The following is a 15,930-nucleotide window of genomic DNA, read 5'->3' on the forward strand; positions in this document are numbered from 1 at the left end:
TAAAGGAATCAATTTGTAAAATACCAGTTTCACTAATAATGGATTTATTTATGTTATTATAACACAACAACATTGCTAGTTTATTTCTTTTCTATATTGAATACTTTTGACACAAAGAAAAAAATGACAAAACATCAATAACAAAACTTGTTGTGCTGAACAAGAGAAAAATTAGGCCAATCCAAATGTGAAAGTATTTTTTATCGTGAAAGAAGGAGCAGTAGCTCACAGATTGATGTAGTCTAGTTCTAAGCCTCAAGCAATGCAGTATGAACATGACAGCACATCTCCTATGTGTATCTTCCCACGGTAAAGATTATAACAAGGAATAGACTGTATGGATAAGTCTACAAGGTTTCCCATGAAAATTATCTTATGCTGGATGCTTTTTTCAGGTGGGGATTGCAAATCTATGCTCCTAGTACAGTGCATCTGTCTTAGGTCATACATAACAGAAAAAAACAATGGGTTCCTTATATGAAAGCAAGTCATGGAGAGCCTTGGCCTTGCATGTTCAAATCACATACACTCTATATCCCATTTCCTTTCAGATAGATCTGCTTTCAATTTTAAATGAATTGTGATGTCAGGGTTTGGATAATTATGAAGTATTTGAGCTGTGGTTAAACACAAGTAAAGTTGGATCAAACCACGGTTTCCTGGCTTGTTCCTAATTGATGTTTGGACATCACCAAGAACTTTGCAAGTAAAAGCATCTCCGCTTCACAGCTGCTAAAGGAGGAGGAGAAAACAAAACATCAGAATCCCTCTCACAATGGGAATCATGTTTTCTGGGGAACTAGATATGAAGCAATCCTATGCCATTTGCCCAGCCAAGAGGGAAAGCAATTTGTGTTTATGTGTGTATAGAGAGGAATGCATATTTTTCAGCAGTAAAAGAGTTAAGAGGGGAGATGGCTAAGGAGGTGAAGCAGGTGATCCTGGTACTTCACCAGGTTGTTTTGTTCCAGTAACACCTCTGGCATGTATTTTATGGGCACTGTGACCTCAACTTCAAGCTTCAATGTGTTGGCAAGGTATTTTAAAATTGGCACACAAAATAAGAATGAATAAATGGGTACTTGAGCACTGATCAGTGTTTGCCTACCCTGACAGCAAACAGTAGGACTGACTTCTGTATTTTGTGGAAAAGAAACTGAAGGGTTGGCACAGCAATTGCAAATCACCACTATCCTGACTTCTGATGGTATCTTACAAGCTCTATGGTTGTGAATATTTTATATAAAATCAGTGAATACTTTTGACCAGACAATCAAATTAGGAAGGTGTGATACATTCAGAAGAGCTTTATGAAGCAGCCTACTGAATAAAATTAAGAACATTTTTGTAAGCAGCAAAAGGGAAAATGAGTGGTTAAATATACAGGACAGGAAAGACTCAAGTCAAAAGGATTAGTCACTGTAGTATAGGCTCAGGTATGCCACCAGGTTCCGGTGCTTCTTGAATTCTTTGTCTGTAAGCAGCTAAAATAAATACAAACATAAATATTGTCAGTAGTGTTGAAAACCTACTGCCTATTAAGGAAACAAGTAGTTCAGTGGAAGTCTATCTTAATACAAGCATGGTCACAACAATGACCATTTAGATAACTATATCTGAATTTCATACCTCAGCTTTGAAAGTTCTTTTTTCTGGCATTGGTATTAATGCCCAATCTGGAGGCCCAAATCTCCCTGGCCAAGTGACATGCTTGTGTGGCAACCGGTCTGGATCATAGGTTCCAGGTCTATAGAGAGAGAAAGGAAGAGAGACCCCAAATAACACAGCCCAACAAAAATGTCTTGGTTTTTAGGCTTGTTCCTGGGATTATTTAGGGCACTGATTAAGAAAAGTGCATTAGATAGACTGCATCAGCTCTAATTTCTTAGTTATGGTTATCATGATTCTTTATGAGTGAGCATATGGCATAAGTTCTGTATCTCAAAAACCAGAGCTGACAGGGGGAAACGGATGCCATTTTTTGGAATCAGCAGATCAAATATACTCAGAAACAGTTCTAACATTTGAGGCACCAAAATGCGTGTTGGCCAGTGTAATGTGTCACATTACAGTTGTTTGGGAGCTGTAGTGGTTAGTGTTGGACTAGGATGCAGGAGACCAAAATTCAAATAATGTATTCACTTGGCCATAGGAACCCAGTGGATTACCTTAGACAAGAAGTATTCCTGATTCTTAAGAGGGAGGCAAACCTCCTCTTAATAAATCTTACCAACAAAGTCCAAGTTTTGCTGTAAATCGGAGATGACTTGAAGGCACATAATAAGAACAAACAGTACCTTGAGCTACATTTGTTTATAAAAGTTAGAAACAAAGGCCACTTTAGTACCGAACTGCCTACACAGTAGACTTCTCCCTCCATCCTACTGACTTCCATCTCAGTCTATTTTATTAGTAGTGTGAAAGCCATAACAGGTTACTTTGGCATATCAAAGATGAGCGTAGCTCCACAGGCCCTAAGCCTTCTTGTTCCCTCAACCTCCCAAAGGCCCTAAATTACATCAATGAGGAACTGATGTTTCTCTTCACTGACTTCAGTGGAAAGAAGGAACACAAACTTCCTCTCTCTGTCTTGACCACAGATTACCATCAATACTTTAAATGTGATTGTTGCCCTATGAACACATCTCCCATTTACTCCATACCTCTGTGTTTCATGCTCAGTAATTCCGAATTGGGTAAAGACCTCTCTCCCCCTTTTTTTAAGGTTCTAAGTCCTAATGAGCACCCTTGTAATTCAAGAAATGAAAAATGATACCCAGGGAAACACTCTTTGGGCAGAAGGTAGTCTGAAAATCGTGGTGAGCGTCTGCCAAATGGAGCAAATGCAGGCTGGCGCTTTTGCTCTTTGCTGTGATCCCCTTGGTAGACTGTAGGGTCAGGAACCACATGCTAAACAAATGAGATTAGAAAAGGAAGTGATGAGACAAATCATTCATTGAAATAATTAAACCAAGAAACCTCTAATTCGAAAGATAAACAAGCAAATCCCTGCCTCCTCCTAAACCCTGTCAGATATTGATAATCCTGATTTATGGATAAATCTGCAATGATGTTGACAATTCCCTTAAACCTCTTGTATGAGCAGCCTATGTATAGATAGATGATGCCAAAATGGTGTATTACATAGAATACATTCATTTTCATCTTGACAGCTAGACATGGTTTTACTCTCATTTCTAATACATGAAAATATGGTACTAGTATCTGACACATTAGAATAACACCCCTCATAATATAACCTGAAAAGCAGTTCTCTAGATTGGGGCTTCTTAAATCTTTTCCACTTAGGATCCTTTTTGGTCTGAGAAATGTTTACATGACTCCAGGTATATAGGTACAGGCAGCCTCCAAGTTACAGACAAGATAAGCTGGGCCCAGGAGGGTCTCATCATCACTCTCCACCAGGCTGCAGCAGCTCCAGTTGATTTGTTTGGGTTTTTTTTTTTTTTGTTCTTTTTGGCATTGAATGTTTGCCACTCTGTAACTTTTGTTGTAAACCACTCTAAGTCCCTTTGGGGAGATAGGGCAGTATATAATAATAATAGGTTCGGTAGGTTTGTTCTTAAACTGAATTTAATATGGAATTATGTGCTATAAGTATTGGAATGGCCCAGACTATGACTTTGGATAACATGGTTAACAGTGAAGGCATTGTTTTAAATGTGTTAATGTATTTTATAATTCTATTTAAATGCTTTGAATTGTATATTGTTTTTTGAAGGCATCGAATAGTTGCCTAGTGTAAACTGCCTTGAGTCCCCCCTCGGGGAGGAGACAGGTGGGGTAGAAATGTCATAAATAAATAAATAAATAAATAAATAAATAAATGATATGTAAAACAGAACATATACATTTTTAAGTGTAACTCTAGCCAAATATTATATATGTATACAATAGAGTCTCGCTTATCCAACTTTGGCTCACCCGACTTTCTGTATTATCCAATGCAGTCTGCTGCCTGGAATAATGTCCAGAGTGGGAGAAAGAAAGAACCCTTGTCTGTTTTGGTGCTAAATTCGTAAATAAAGTAATTACTACATAACGTTACTGTGTATTGAACTGCTTTATCTGTCAATTTGTTATAAAATATGATGTTTTGGTGCTTAATTTGTAAAATCATTACGTATTTTGATGTTTAATAGGCTTTCCATTAATCCCTCCAACATTATACAATGTTCTGCCAGCCTGTTTATGTTGGATAAGCAAAACTCTACTTGTATGTGTTTATGTGTGTGTACATTTTGGGTAGCATAGGGAAGGATTAACACCCCTGTGACATTTGTTTTGCTGTCTGTGTCCCTGTTCAGAAGATTCTGCTTCATTTTCTGTCCCTGTGATAATTGTTGTGGAAACAAAGATTAGTGGTAAAGCTTCAGTGGAGACACCTTTTCCCCATGACAACTCTTCCAGGATTGAATTTCGCTCCTGAAGGGATTTCTGCCACGTCCTGTTGTCTCATCCTCGTTCCTAACTTTGAGTCATATGTCAGTTGAATGTATGTAACTTGGGGACTGCCTGTATAGGTATAAAAGTCAAATATTTACTGATAATTAAATCAGCTTTGCAAGGCTTGCTAAACAGGTTTTCCTTTTTACGGAGTACAGCTGACACAGCTGAATAAAACCCCATATTTTCTGCTTTGAACTGGAATATATGGCAGTGTGCACTCAGATAACTCAGTTCAAAGCAGATGTTGTGAGATTTTCTGCCTTAATATTCTGGGTTATGTGGTTGTGCGGAAGGGGCCCTGAGGAATCTTCTTCAGGGTCTATTGTAAATACTGCACAACTATACTGTAAATATTGAAAACGGCCACTAGGTGATGTCCAGAATTTTTGGGACCCCAACATGAAGCAAAGGGACCCAATTTGGGGTCAGAACCCACAGTTCAAAAGGAAGTGCTCTAGATCAGCTGCAGCTACTGCTCAGAGATGGTGGTAACAGCATTCCAACACTATTTGAAAGAGCATATATTCCTCAACCCTGTAAGAATGTTCAGTAGCCTTATTTTCCTTAGCCAGTGAAGAAATTAGGAAACATATTAGGACAATGCTAATTAAAAAATCATTTGAACTAAAAGCAGAACATATCATGAAGATATTAAACTGCCTTATGTTGAGATAGGCAAAATATTTCTTCCCTTTCTAAGGGTAGATTTCCTTTCACTTTCTGTTGTCTCACCCTCTTTATCAACGCTGAGTCGTATGTAACTTGGGGACTGCCTGTATATAAATACAATAGGTATTTATTGTAATTCTCAATCTTTGATCCCATGCTTTCTCCTGAATGAAAATGCTCTACTGCTCTACTGTATAAAGACCCCCTTGCATGCAGTTGTCACAGTGGTATTGTCTTGGCAACCAATGACAGATATTTTTGCCTTTAATGCATTGCATACAGTAGATAATTTATATTATAGTACATTTTTACGATCTATGATTTAAGGATGTGTAGAAGAGAGGAAAACCACTTTTACCTTGCCAATGATTCTAAAACGTGGATTTGTTCTTGCTCCCATGCTGTAACCCTTAATGCTCACCGGTCTGTGAGCCAGATTATATATAAGAGTGTTTTTCTGTATTAAAAACATCACATAGATTATGTCAATCTACAGTAACAGATTACAAATCTACAGATTAAATAATACCCCTGCAACTAACCAATAACAAATCTATTGTCCACAATTTTTTCTTTTTTCCTTCCTCTTTCTCCCCACTCTCCCACTCTTCCAGTAAATATTTAATGAAAATTATTTGAAAATAAAAATACCCCTACAGCAGCATTTCTCAGCCTGGGGGTCAGAACTCCTGGGGGGGGGGGGGTCATGAGGAGGTTTCAGAAAACACATATTTCTGATGACCTTAGGAACCCCTTTAGTAGAGAAGGATGAAGAACTCTCCACTTGTCCTTGTCCTCCTTTTTGGAAACAGACAGCAAATCCTCCCACCAAAATCCCCCCTCCTGCTGTGTGGGCAAGGGAGAATGTGTGAGGCTGGAGGGAGTCTCGCACCACTGAGTCCCTTCAAGACATAGGGTTCGGTGTGGGAAGTCTGGCCCAATTCTATTGTTGGTGGGGTTCAGAATGCTCTTTGATTGTAGGTGAACTATAAATCCCAGCCACTACCACTCCCAAATATCAAGGTCTATTTTCTCCAAACAGCACCAGTGTTCACATTTGGCATATTGAGTATTTGTGCCAATTATGGTCCAGATCTATCATTGCTTGAGTCCACAGTGCTCTCTGGATATTGGTGAACTACAAATCCAAAACTCAAGGTCAGTGTCAACCAAACCCATCCAGTATTTTTTTTGTTGGTCATGGGAGTTCAATTCCATCATTAGTGGAGTTCAGAATGCTCTTTGATTGTAGGTGAACTATAAATCCCAGCAACTACAACTCCCAAATGACAAAATCAATTTTTTTGAGTGAAGGACATAGATTGGGTTATTAGGTATCTTGTGTCCAAATTTGGTGTCAATTCACCCAGTGGTTTTTGAGTTCTGTTAATCCCACAAACGAACATTACATTTTTATTTATATAGATGAAAGCTCAGCAGAGGGAAACGAAGAGCTAAATCAAAGAAAGCACAACTTACCTCTGCATTGTTATAAGCCCCAGGTCCGCGATTGGGATGACCTTTAATGGGGACATACTCATTGCCCAAGCGGTCTGGAGCATACGAAAAAGGGAAAACTTCCCGCTCCTGGCATGATCCGAACGAGTTCCGTTTTTGCGCCTCTGCAAAACCCAAAAGACACGAATGAGTGTTGAAACAAGGAGGGAAGAAATACAGCATGGAGATTGATCTTTCACCCCTTTAAACATCTTTTAATCTAGCGGATGTTCATTCCTATGCAGAACAGAAAAACCAGAATATGCTTACCATGTGCACTCATGCATTGGTCGATCTCACGTACAAGTCAAGAGCAGGTTTTGGGGCCAAAATTATATTTTTGAATATGATCCAGGGATAACCCAAGGGACATAGCACCAATGCTATCTCAGGGCCCTTCCATATTTTGTGATCTAATCCCAGATTATTTGGCAGTGGAGACTCCTACAATCCAGTTTAAAGCAGATAATCTGGGATAGGATCTTGGGATATATAGGGCAGTGTAGAAGGGGCCTCAGGCAAACTTTGGCCCTCCAGGCGTTTTGGACTTCAACTCCCACCATTCCTAACAGCCTCAGGCCCTTTCCTTTTCACCCCCAGCTGCTTAAGCGGCTGGGGGTGAAAAGGAAGGGGCCTGAGGCTGTTAGGAATGGTGGGAGTTGAAGTCCAAAACGCCTGGAGGGCCAAAGTTTGCCCATAACTGCTCTAGAGCCTCTGCATACTGCAAATCTCATGAATTCGTAGCATGGGTAGTGCAATTACAAACTAAATTCTGGAACCAGTTGGAAGCCCATATTGTGATTATGCAAAACACAGATGTGCATTCAGGGCTTCCCCTGGAATCCTGAGAGTTGTAGTTTTGCAAGGTCTTTCGCCTTCTCTGCCCAAGAGGGCTGGGTGCCCCACCAAACTACACAATCCCAAGAATCCATGTCACTTAAGCTGGAATTGGTATGAATGGACCTCTAGCCTCTCTTTGAGCCAAGCTAGGGGAGACCTAGGCGAAGCCCCGCCCCCTTTGGCGTTTTGACCAATCAACGCCCGCCGCTACCTGTGAGCTCCCAGACGAGCTGCCGCTGCCCCGAAATCATGCCTAGGACTCCTTTGGCGTGCGCGGCGCCCATCTGTTGCCATGGAAACTGAGGGAGGCTGTACTTCCTGATCTCGTGGCCCGGAAGGAGGGAGCGGCGCGGGGCTGAGGAAGCTGGCGTTGGCATGGCAACAAGAGGGGGGAGGAGGAAGGGAGGGAGGGAGAAACAAACAAACACACTTCAAAGTTTGAAAAAAGAAAGAAAAAACATAGACACCCTTAATGCAGTGGTGTCATACCACGTTAAGTTTGTCCCCCTCTGCTTTTAATTACTATATTTCAATATTTATATCAAGACATTACAAAGTTATTTATTTATTCTAGATTTCTGGATTGTTGTAGGTTTTTTCAGACTATTTGGCCATGTTCTAGAGGCATTCTCTCCTGACGTTTCGCCTGCATCTATGGCAAGCATCCTCAGAGGCAGTGAGGTCTGTTGGAACTAGGAAAATGGGTTTATATATCTGTGGAAAATAGAGGGAGAAAATGTGGAGGCCGTGAGAGACTTTGTATTTCTAGGTGCAAAGATTACTGCAGATGCAGACTGTGGCCAGGAAATCAGAAGACGCTTACTTCTTGGGAGGAGAGCAATGTCCAGTCTCGATAAAATAATAAGGAGTAGAGACATCAGACTGGCAACAAAGATCCGCCTAGTCAAAGCCATGGTATTCCCTGTAGTCACCTACGGATGTGAGAGCTGGACCTTAGGGAAGGCTGAGCGAAGGAAGATCGATGCTTTTGAGCTGTGGTGTTGGAGGAAAGTGCTGAGAGTGCCTTGGATTGCGAGAAGATCCAACCAGTCCATCCTCCAGGAAATAAAGCCCAGCTGCTCACTGGAGGGAAGGATACTAGAGACAAAGTTGAAGTACTTTGGCCACATCATGAGGAGGCAGCAAAGCCTGGAGAAGACAATTATGCTAGGGAAAGTGGAAGACAAAAGGAAGAGGGGCCGACCAAGGGCAAGATGGATGGATGGCATCCTTGAAGTGATTGGAATGACCTTGAAGGAGCTGGGGGTGGTGACGGCCGACAGGGAGCTCTGGCGTGGGCTGGTCCATGAGGTCACGAAGAGTCGGAGACGACTGAACGAATGAACAACAACAACAACATCTGTGGAAAGACCAGGGTGGGACAAAGAACTCTTGTCTGCTGGAGCTAGGTGTGAATGTTTCAACTGACCACCTTGATTAGCATTGAATGGCCTGGCAGTGCCTGGAGCAATCTTTTGTTGAGAGGTGATTAGATGTCCCTGATTGTTTTCCCTCTGCTGTTTTGCTGTTTTAATTTTATAGTTTTTTTTAATACTGGTAGCCAGATTTTGTTCATTTTCATGGTTTCCTCCTTTCTGTTGAAATTGTCCACATGCTTGTGGATTTCAATGGCTTCTCTATGTAGTCTGACATGGTGGTTGTGAGAGTGGTCCAGCATTTCTGTGTTCTCAAATAATATGCTGTGTCCAGGTTGGTTCATCAGGTGCTCTGCTATGACTGACTTCTCTGGTTGAAGTAGTCTGCAGTGCCTTTCATGTTCCTTGATTTGTGTTTGGCCAATGCTGCGTTTGGTGGTATTCTAGATTTCATTTGACCAGGAGCAGACCACTTGGAGTGCCTCTGCTGTGGCTATAAGAAGGTCTTCCACTGTGCATGTGGCAGGGCTCAGGTTGCATTGTAGTAGGTGGCCTGTGGTTTGCTCTCCTCCGCACTCGCATGTTGTGGACTCCACTTTGTAGTCCCATTTCTGAAGATTGGCTTTGCACCTCGTGGTGCCAGAGCGCAGTCTGTTCAGCATCTTCCAAGTCATCCAGTCTTCTGCGTGCCCAGGAGGGAGTTTCGCATCTGGTCTCAGCCACTGATTGAGGTTCTGGGTTTTAGCCTGCCACTTTTGGACTCTCACTTGCTGAGGTGCTCCTACAAGTGTTGGGGCAATGAAACCAAAATATTTCCCAAAAAGCAGGAGCTCCCTTTCCAATGGCTAGGGTGAGGAAGGACTACAAAAGTTGAATCTTCAAATTGCAATAAAACCTATTTATTGCAAGGCCATAGCAATAACAACAAACAGCATGTTTATTGTTGTTTATTCGTTCAGTCGCTTCCGACTCATCGTGACTTCATGAACCAGCCCATGCTAGAGCTCCCTGTCAGCTGTGGCCGCCCCCAGCTCCTTCAAGGTCAAGCCAGTCACTTCAAGGATACCATCCATCCATCTTGCAGTTTAAAAGATTTAACTTTCGTGGTGTTCTTCCTTGTCCTCCCCCGGGATGGGGGCTTTCTGCTTTTCGGATTGGGTTTATGAAATATTTTGATTCCTGGAGCCTCAACATCATTGCATCAGTGGTTCCCATCCTGTGGTCCATGGACCACCAGTGGTCCGCAAGAACTAGAATATGGTCCACAGACTCACAGTTACTACTATGGATAATAACACAGCCCAACGCCCAATTTTTTTTCTTAGTGTCTTCATTAGGCCTGTTCCTGGGGTTATTTGGAGGTGCTAATTAAGAAAATTGCATTGGATAGACCACATCAGCTCTAGTTTATTAAATATGGTTTTCTGTGGGCGAGCAGATGGCGACTACTGGATGGCATATGTTCTGTATCAGAAACTAGAGCTTTTGTGGCTTATCCAATGCAATTTTCTGAATCGGCACTCCAAATAACCAAACAGAATTTAAAGTTGACCAAAAACTGATTCATAACCCTTTTGGTACTAATGTTGGAGAATGGTCCCTGGTCAAAGTGGTCCCTGGTCAAGTAGTCCCTGGTCAAAAAAAGGTTGGGAACCACTGTATTACATACTCCTACTTTTCAACGGTTGTCAGGTGGTGCAATACTGGCTAAGCACTATAATTTCTCCAGCGGTACTGGGTATATACACCCTGTGATAATGCAGCAGGTCTCATTAAGAGCAATCCACTGCATTAAGAGACCAATCCACTGTTTTAATGTGGTGAGATGTATTCCACATTGGGCATGCATTTTCAGCAGAAAAGTAGCAAAGCTGAAGGGCAGATGTCTTCCCAGGCTGTGCCAGTCAGCTTTCATATGATATTTCTAGAACCCAATTTTTGCTTGATAGTCAAACAATGCTTCTTGTAAGGCAGAGCACGGTCCAGCATAATTCCCAGGTATTTTGGTGTGATGCAATGCTCCAGTGGGATTCCTTCCCAGGTAACCCTCAGAGCTTGAGATGCTTTTCTGTGATTACAGAGTTAATGGCATGGTATAATATGAGGTATGATATTATTTAGGCCTATTTTTAATATTGACTGGCCCCTTCTACACTGCCAAATAATCCAGATTATTTGCTCTATACTGGATTATATGGCAGTGTAGATTCAGATAATCCAGTTCAAAGCAGATAATCTGGATTTTATATAGCAGTGTAGAAGGGGCCTCAGCATCTACTACTTGAGGCAATTGTTTCACACTATTTAAATTCTAACTACTCTGGTTGGTGGGTCAGACTGAGACCTGTGAATTATTAAAAGATATGAAGAATGAGGATCTTCAAACTGAAGAAATCCCAAAGCCATGCATGTTTGCTCGCAAATAAAAACGAATGAGTTAAATGGGGCATACACCTGGATAGGCAACAAGCTAACGGGGTTCATTTGCTTACCTGAGCTTCTGAAACGTATCATGACACAAAATGTGTTGCAGCTTAACACCGAACAATGGCACTTCAGTTTATTCCCTTCCTCCCTCAAATAGTGATTTTCCAGGAGAAGATGATCTTCAGCTTCCTGACATCATAGAGGTTACATAACTGTATTCCTGGGGATTGCTTTGGTCTGATTGTGACACACAATTGACATCATAATTATAAAACAGCATAACCTGATCAGTTTTCAAAACTTATTCATCCAATTTATGTCATGCTTATAGTGGGTTCTCCAAAGACCTTGGAATTTGCTTTAGATAGGTATTTTGAGATGAAATCTGATAAAGAAGCTTGAGCGTAGGGATACCATATACATAAAAATGCAAAAGGGACCACAGGCTGAATTAACGCTGCCCTATGTCTCAGGATCAGATCTTGGATTATCTGTTTATCCCAGATTATCTGGCAGTGTAGACTCAGGCCCCGTCTACTCTGCCATATAATCTAGGTTATCAAATCAGATAATCTACATAATCTGGATTTTATATGGCAGTGTAGAAGGAGCCTCATATAATCCAGTTCAAAACAGATAATCTGGGTTTGGATTCTGGCAGGCCTGTAGCCAGGATTTTGATTTGGGGGGGGGGGGGTAAGTTTGTTTTAGGGGGGGGGGGCTGAGTCTGAGTGAAAGAGGGTCTATCCTAGCAAACTTTTTGTATCGTTACCCCAATACCCCCATGCATATGGGATATATTGAGTATAGTGATCAGATCATGATATGAATAAACAAAGTCAACATCGACGCCGAAATACAACACCGCCTGAGCTCTGCAAGTGCAGCATTTTTCCAAATGAAGCAGAGAGTGTTTGAGGGACATCTGTAGGGATACCAAGGTGCTTGTTTATAGAGCTATTGTCCTCCCAACCCTGCTATATGCCTGTGAGTCATGAACTGTCTACAGACGTCACATGCAACTCCTGGAACGATTCCATCAGCGCTGCCTCCGGAAAATCCTGCAAATCTCTTGGGAAGACAAGCGGACAAACGTCAGCGTGCTGGAAGAAGCAAAGACCACCAGCATCAGGCATGTAGCCGGGGGGGGGGGGGGGGGGGGGGGGGCTTGAGGGGCTTCAGCCCCCCCCCGAAATTCTCATGGTAGTTCGCGAAAAGGCCTTACTGTTGCATTATTTCATGATCTGATCACCATACTCAATATATCCCATATGCATGGGGGTATTGAGTAATGATACAAAAGGTTTGCTGGGGTAGACCCTCTTTCACTCAGACTCAGCCCCCCCGAAACCCCCCCTGAAAAAAATCAGCCCCCCCCCCGAATCGAAATCCTGGATACGGGCCTGACCAGCATTGAAGCAATGGTCCTCCGCCACCAACTCCGCTGGACCGGCCACGTTGTCCGGATGCCCAACCACCATCTCCCAAAGCAGTTGCTCTACTCTGAACTTAAGAACGGAAAACGGAATGTTGGTGGACAGGAAAAGAGATTTAAAGATGGCCTCAAAGCCAACCTTAAAAACTCTGGCATAGACACTGAGAACTGGGAAGCCCTTGCCCTCTCCAGCTGGAGGTCAGCTGTGACCAGCAGTGCTGCAGAATTTGAAGAGGCACGAATGGAGGGCGAAAGGGAGAAGCGTGCCAAGAGGAAGGCGCGTCAAGCCAACCCCGACTGAGACCGCCTTCCACCTGGAAACCAATGCCCTCACTGCGGAAGAAGATGCAGAGCAAGCCACATACGGACCCACAAGAATATTGGAAGACAATCATCCTTGGAAAACGAGGGATCGCCTAAGTGCAAGTATGAATAAGTTCAAGTATGAATAAGTATGAATAAACATAGCAGTTTAAATAATGCACCAGTAAGGTCTTTTCACGAACCACCATGAGAATTTCGGGGGGGGGGGGGGGCTGAAGCTCCTCAAGGCCCTCCCCCCGGGCTACATGCCTGGATTCTGGGATACAGGACAGTGTAGATCCAGTCTTAGGGCCCTTCCACACAGCCATATAACCCAGAATATAAAGGCAGGTAATCCACAATATTTGCTTTGAACTGTATTATCTGAGTCCACATTACCATATAATCCAGTAACTGGATTTTATACAGTTATGTGGAATTGGCCTAAGTCTCTGGCTTTTTCCTAAAAGCATAAACAGGGAAAGATTAGTTTTTCTGGACCATTATGTATTATTGGAACTGTACTGAATTAATCTGAGGAAAGGATGCAGATTTGCACTTTATTCACAAATTAAAGTCAATAGGGCAGGATTAAACAAGTTTCTCAAACATCAGGATTTCCTAACAGGATAGCATTAGATATGCTGTTCTGCACTCACTGCATGTAGAAACCTTTCTCACAGAGTTACATTTCATATGGAAGACAATTGCTTTCTGGCAACCCTTTCTTTATGACCATATTTACATGGCTATTATTTGTAGGAAATAAAGATTTTGAGACCTCTGCTGGTGGGCAGTGGATTAGCAATTCTGTAGCAAAGGATGGGGCGGGGAATAGATAAGCATATGCAAAGAACACACCAATAGCCAGCAGAGCCAACAGAGTGACAACTGGGAAATAGAAGAATTTGAGGGAGTTCACATATTTTTTTTCCCATATTACATTGTCTATCAGTGATTGTTTTCCCACATGGTGGAAACATCAGTGTTTTTAAAGTACTTCTTGTGGAATTGCAAACTCTGCTGATTGTGATGTGGCCCTGAGCACTTTGAAGCACTGGTTTACTCGTGGTTACCTAAAAGGTAACTGGAGAATCTGCCTGCTGTCTCTTGAAATGTGCTTGTTATCGCTTCTCGGCCTTTTGGCTAAGATCAAGTGTAGTATCTGTTCTTATCAGTGTAATATCTGATATGTTCTCTATTTGAGAACTCTATATTAAATGGGTTTTTGGAAATAGGAGCTGGAACAGGAGCTTGCTCTGTCCACTCCATGCATCAGCCTGGTATTGCAGTGTCTCCAGGAATGGTGCACCTCCCTCTTGGGAGAATATTGTTGGTTCAAAAATAGATAAAAGAACCTTGAGAAGTAAGCCTTCTATATTCTTTTTGGTAGCTACTTACCAAATAGGATATAGTTACACTTAAATCTAGGTTTTTTTGTGCAATGTTGGGCAATAGGATTTAGGCCTAGATCTAAGTGTGTGCAGAGAATCAATAAATTAATTTGATCATAAGAGAGAATGTTGGATCCAAAATTTCAAAATGAAAGCAGCAACTCCATCAATCTTTTTATCATGGGAATTGCCAGCCCCAATTTTATCCTTCTATGGGAATTTTAATGTTTCCTTGCAGGTGCCCTGTGCTACTCAAGGTAACTCACCTTACACCTTTAGAGAGTTTGCTGTGATGTCACTGGGAAAGAAAGGGGGTGAAATGGATTAGGTGCTGCTAGTTGTCAGGAAAAGAAAAAATAGGAGAAGAGAAAGGAAGGCAGAAGGAAGAGGGAAGCAGTAGGAAGTAAAAGAAGGGAAGAGGAAGGAAGGAAGGAGAAAGAAAGAAAGAAAAAGCAAGCAAGCAAACAAGGAAGAAATGGTTCTTGTGGATTTTTTCGGGCTATAGAGCCATGTTCTAGAGGCATTTCTCCTGATGTTTCGCTTGCATCTATGGCAAGCATCCTCAGAGGTTGTGAGGTCTGAGGAAGAAATGCATCCTCACTCCTATCCTTCCAGGAGTTGCATGTGACGTCTGTAGACAGTCCACGCGTCTCACATGTATATAGCAGGGTTGGGAGGACAATAGCTCCATAAACAAGCACCTTGGTATCCCTACGGATGTCCCAGTACTCAAACACTCTCTGTTTCATTCGGAAAAATGCTACACTCGCAGAGCTCAGGCGGTGTTGTATTTCGGTGTCGATGTTGACTTTGGTGGAACGATTCCATCAGCGCTGGTCGGGAAAATCCTGCAAATCTCTTGGGAAGACAGGCGGACAAACGTCAGCGTGCTGGAAGAAGCGAAGACCACCAGCATTGAAGTGATGGTCCTCCGCCATCAACTACGCTGGACCGGCCACATTGTCCGGATGTCCGACCACCATCTCCCAAAGCAGTTGCTCTACTCCACACTAAAGAATGGAGTTGGTGGACAGGAAAAGAGATTTAAAGATGGGCTCAAAGCCAACCGTAAAAACTCTGGCATAGACACTGAGAACTGGGAAGCCTTTGCCCTTGACCGCTCCAGTTGGAGGTCAGCTGTGACCAGCAGTGCTGCAGAATTTGAAGAGGCATGAATGGAGGGCGAAAGGGAGAAGCGTGCCAAGAGGAAGGCGTGTCAAGCCAACCCCAGAGGAAGAATAGGGCTCCACAGCCACATATGGTCCCACAAGAATACTGGGAGACAATCCTCCTCGGAAAACGAGGGATCGCCTAAGTAAGTAAGTAAGTAAGTAAGTCACTCCTATCATTTTCTATATTACATTTAGAGCACTGAGAGATCTAACTCAAGCTAGCTGCTATTTCTATATTTTTCTGGTTCACTGGTATTGTAGGAATTGTACTGAATTAATCTCAGGAAGAGATGTATTTAAATCAATAGAAAGGAAAGCTGATTTCTGTCAGGATGCAGATTTACACT

General features: G+C 42.3%; 1 protein-coding gene and 1 non-coding gene across 2 annotated transcripts; one reads left to right on the forward strand and one right to left on the reverse strand.

Annotated features, from left to right (window-relative positions):
• Positions 1-44: 44 nt before the first annotated feature.
• On the reverse strand, positions 45-7,794 carry CIMAP3 (ciliary microtubule associated protein 3). Its single transcript, XM_060772632.2, has 6 exons — positions 7,688-7,794; positions 6,619-6,761; positions 5,498-5,596; positions 2,777-2,910; positions 1,630-1,747; positions 45-1,484 (listed from the first exon to the last, which is right to left on the reverse strand). The coding sequence occupies exons 1-6, from the start codon at positions 7,758-7,760 to the stop codon at positions 1,413-1,415; spliced, it is 639 nt and encodes a 212-aa protein (XP_060628615.2). The 5' UTR covers positions 7,761-7,794; the 3' UTR covers positions 45-1,412.
• Positions 7,795-14,143: 6,349 nt separating this feature from the next.
• On the forward strand, positions 14,144-14,334 carry LOC132775241 (U2 spliceosomal RNA). Its single transcript, XR_009631472.2, has one exon. It is a non-coding gene; the product is annotated as a U2 spliceosomal RNA (small nuclear RNA).
• The last annotated feature ends 1,596 nt before the right edge of the window (positions 14,335-15,930 follow it).

The sequence above is a fragment of the Anolis sagrei genome, chromosome 4 (genome assembly GCF_037176765.1).
Source record: "Anolis sagrei isolate rAnoSag1 chromosome 4, rAnoSag1.mat, whole genome shotgun sequence".
In the NCBI taxonomy this organism is placed as follows: Eukaryota; Metazoa; Chordata; class Lepidosauria; order Squamata; family Dactyloidae; genus Anolis; species Anolis sagrei.

Bases quoted from the DNA above. Each gene is read 5' to 3' on its own strand.
- CIMAP3 (XM_060772632.2), bottom strand. From the start codon at position 7,760: ATGGGCGCCGCGCACGCCAAAGGAGTCCTAGGCATGATTTCGGGGCAG. The intron at 5,597-6,618 runs GTAAGTTGTGCT...TTTTTAATACAG, and splicing joins GGGCTTATAACAATGCAGAG to AAAAACACTCTTATATATAA. The intron at 2,911-5,497 runs GTAAAAGTGGTT...TCATTTGTTTAG, and splicing joins GTTTTAGAATCATTGGCAAG to CATGTGGTTCCTGACCCTAC.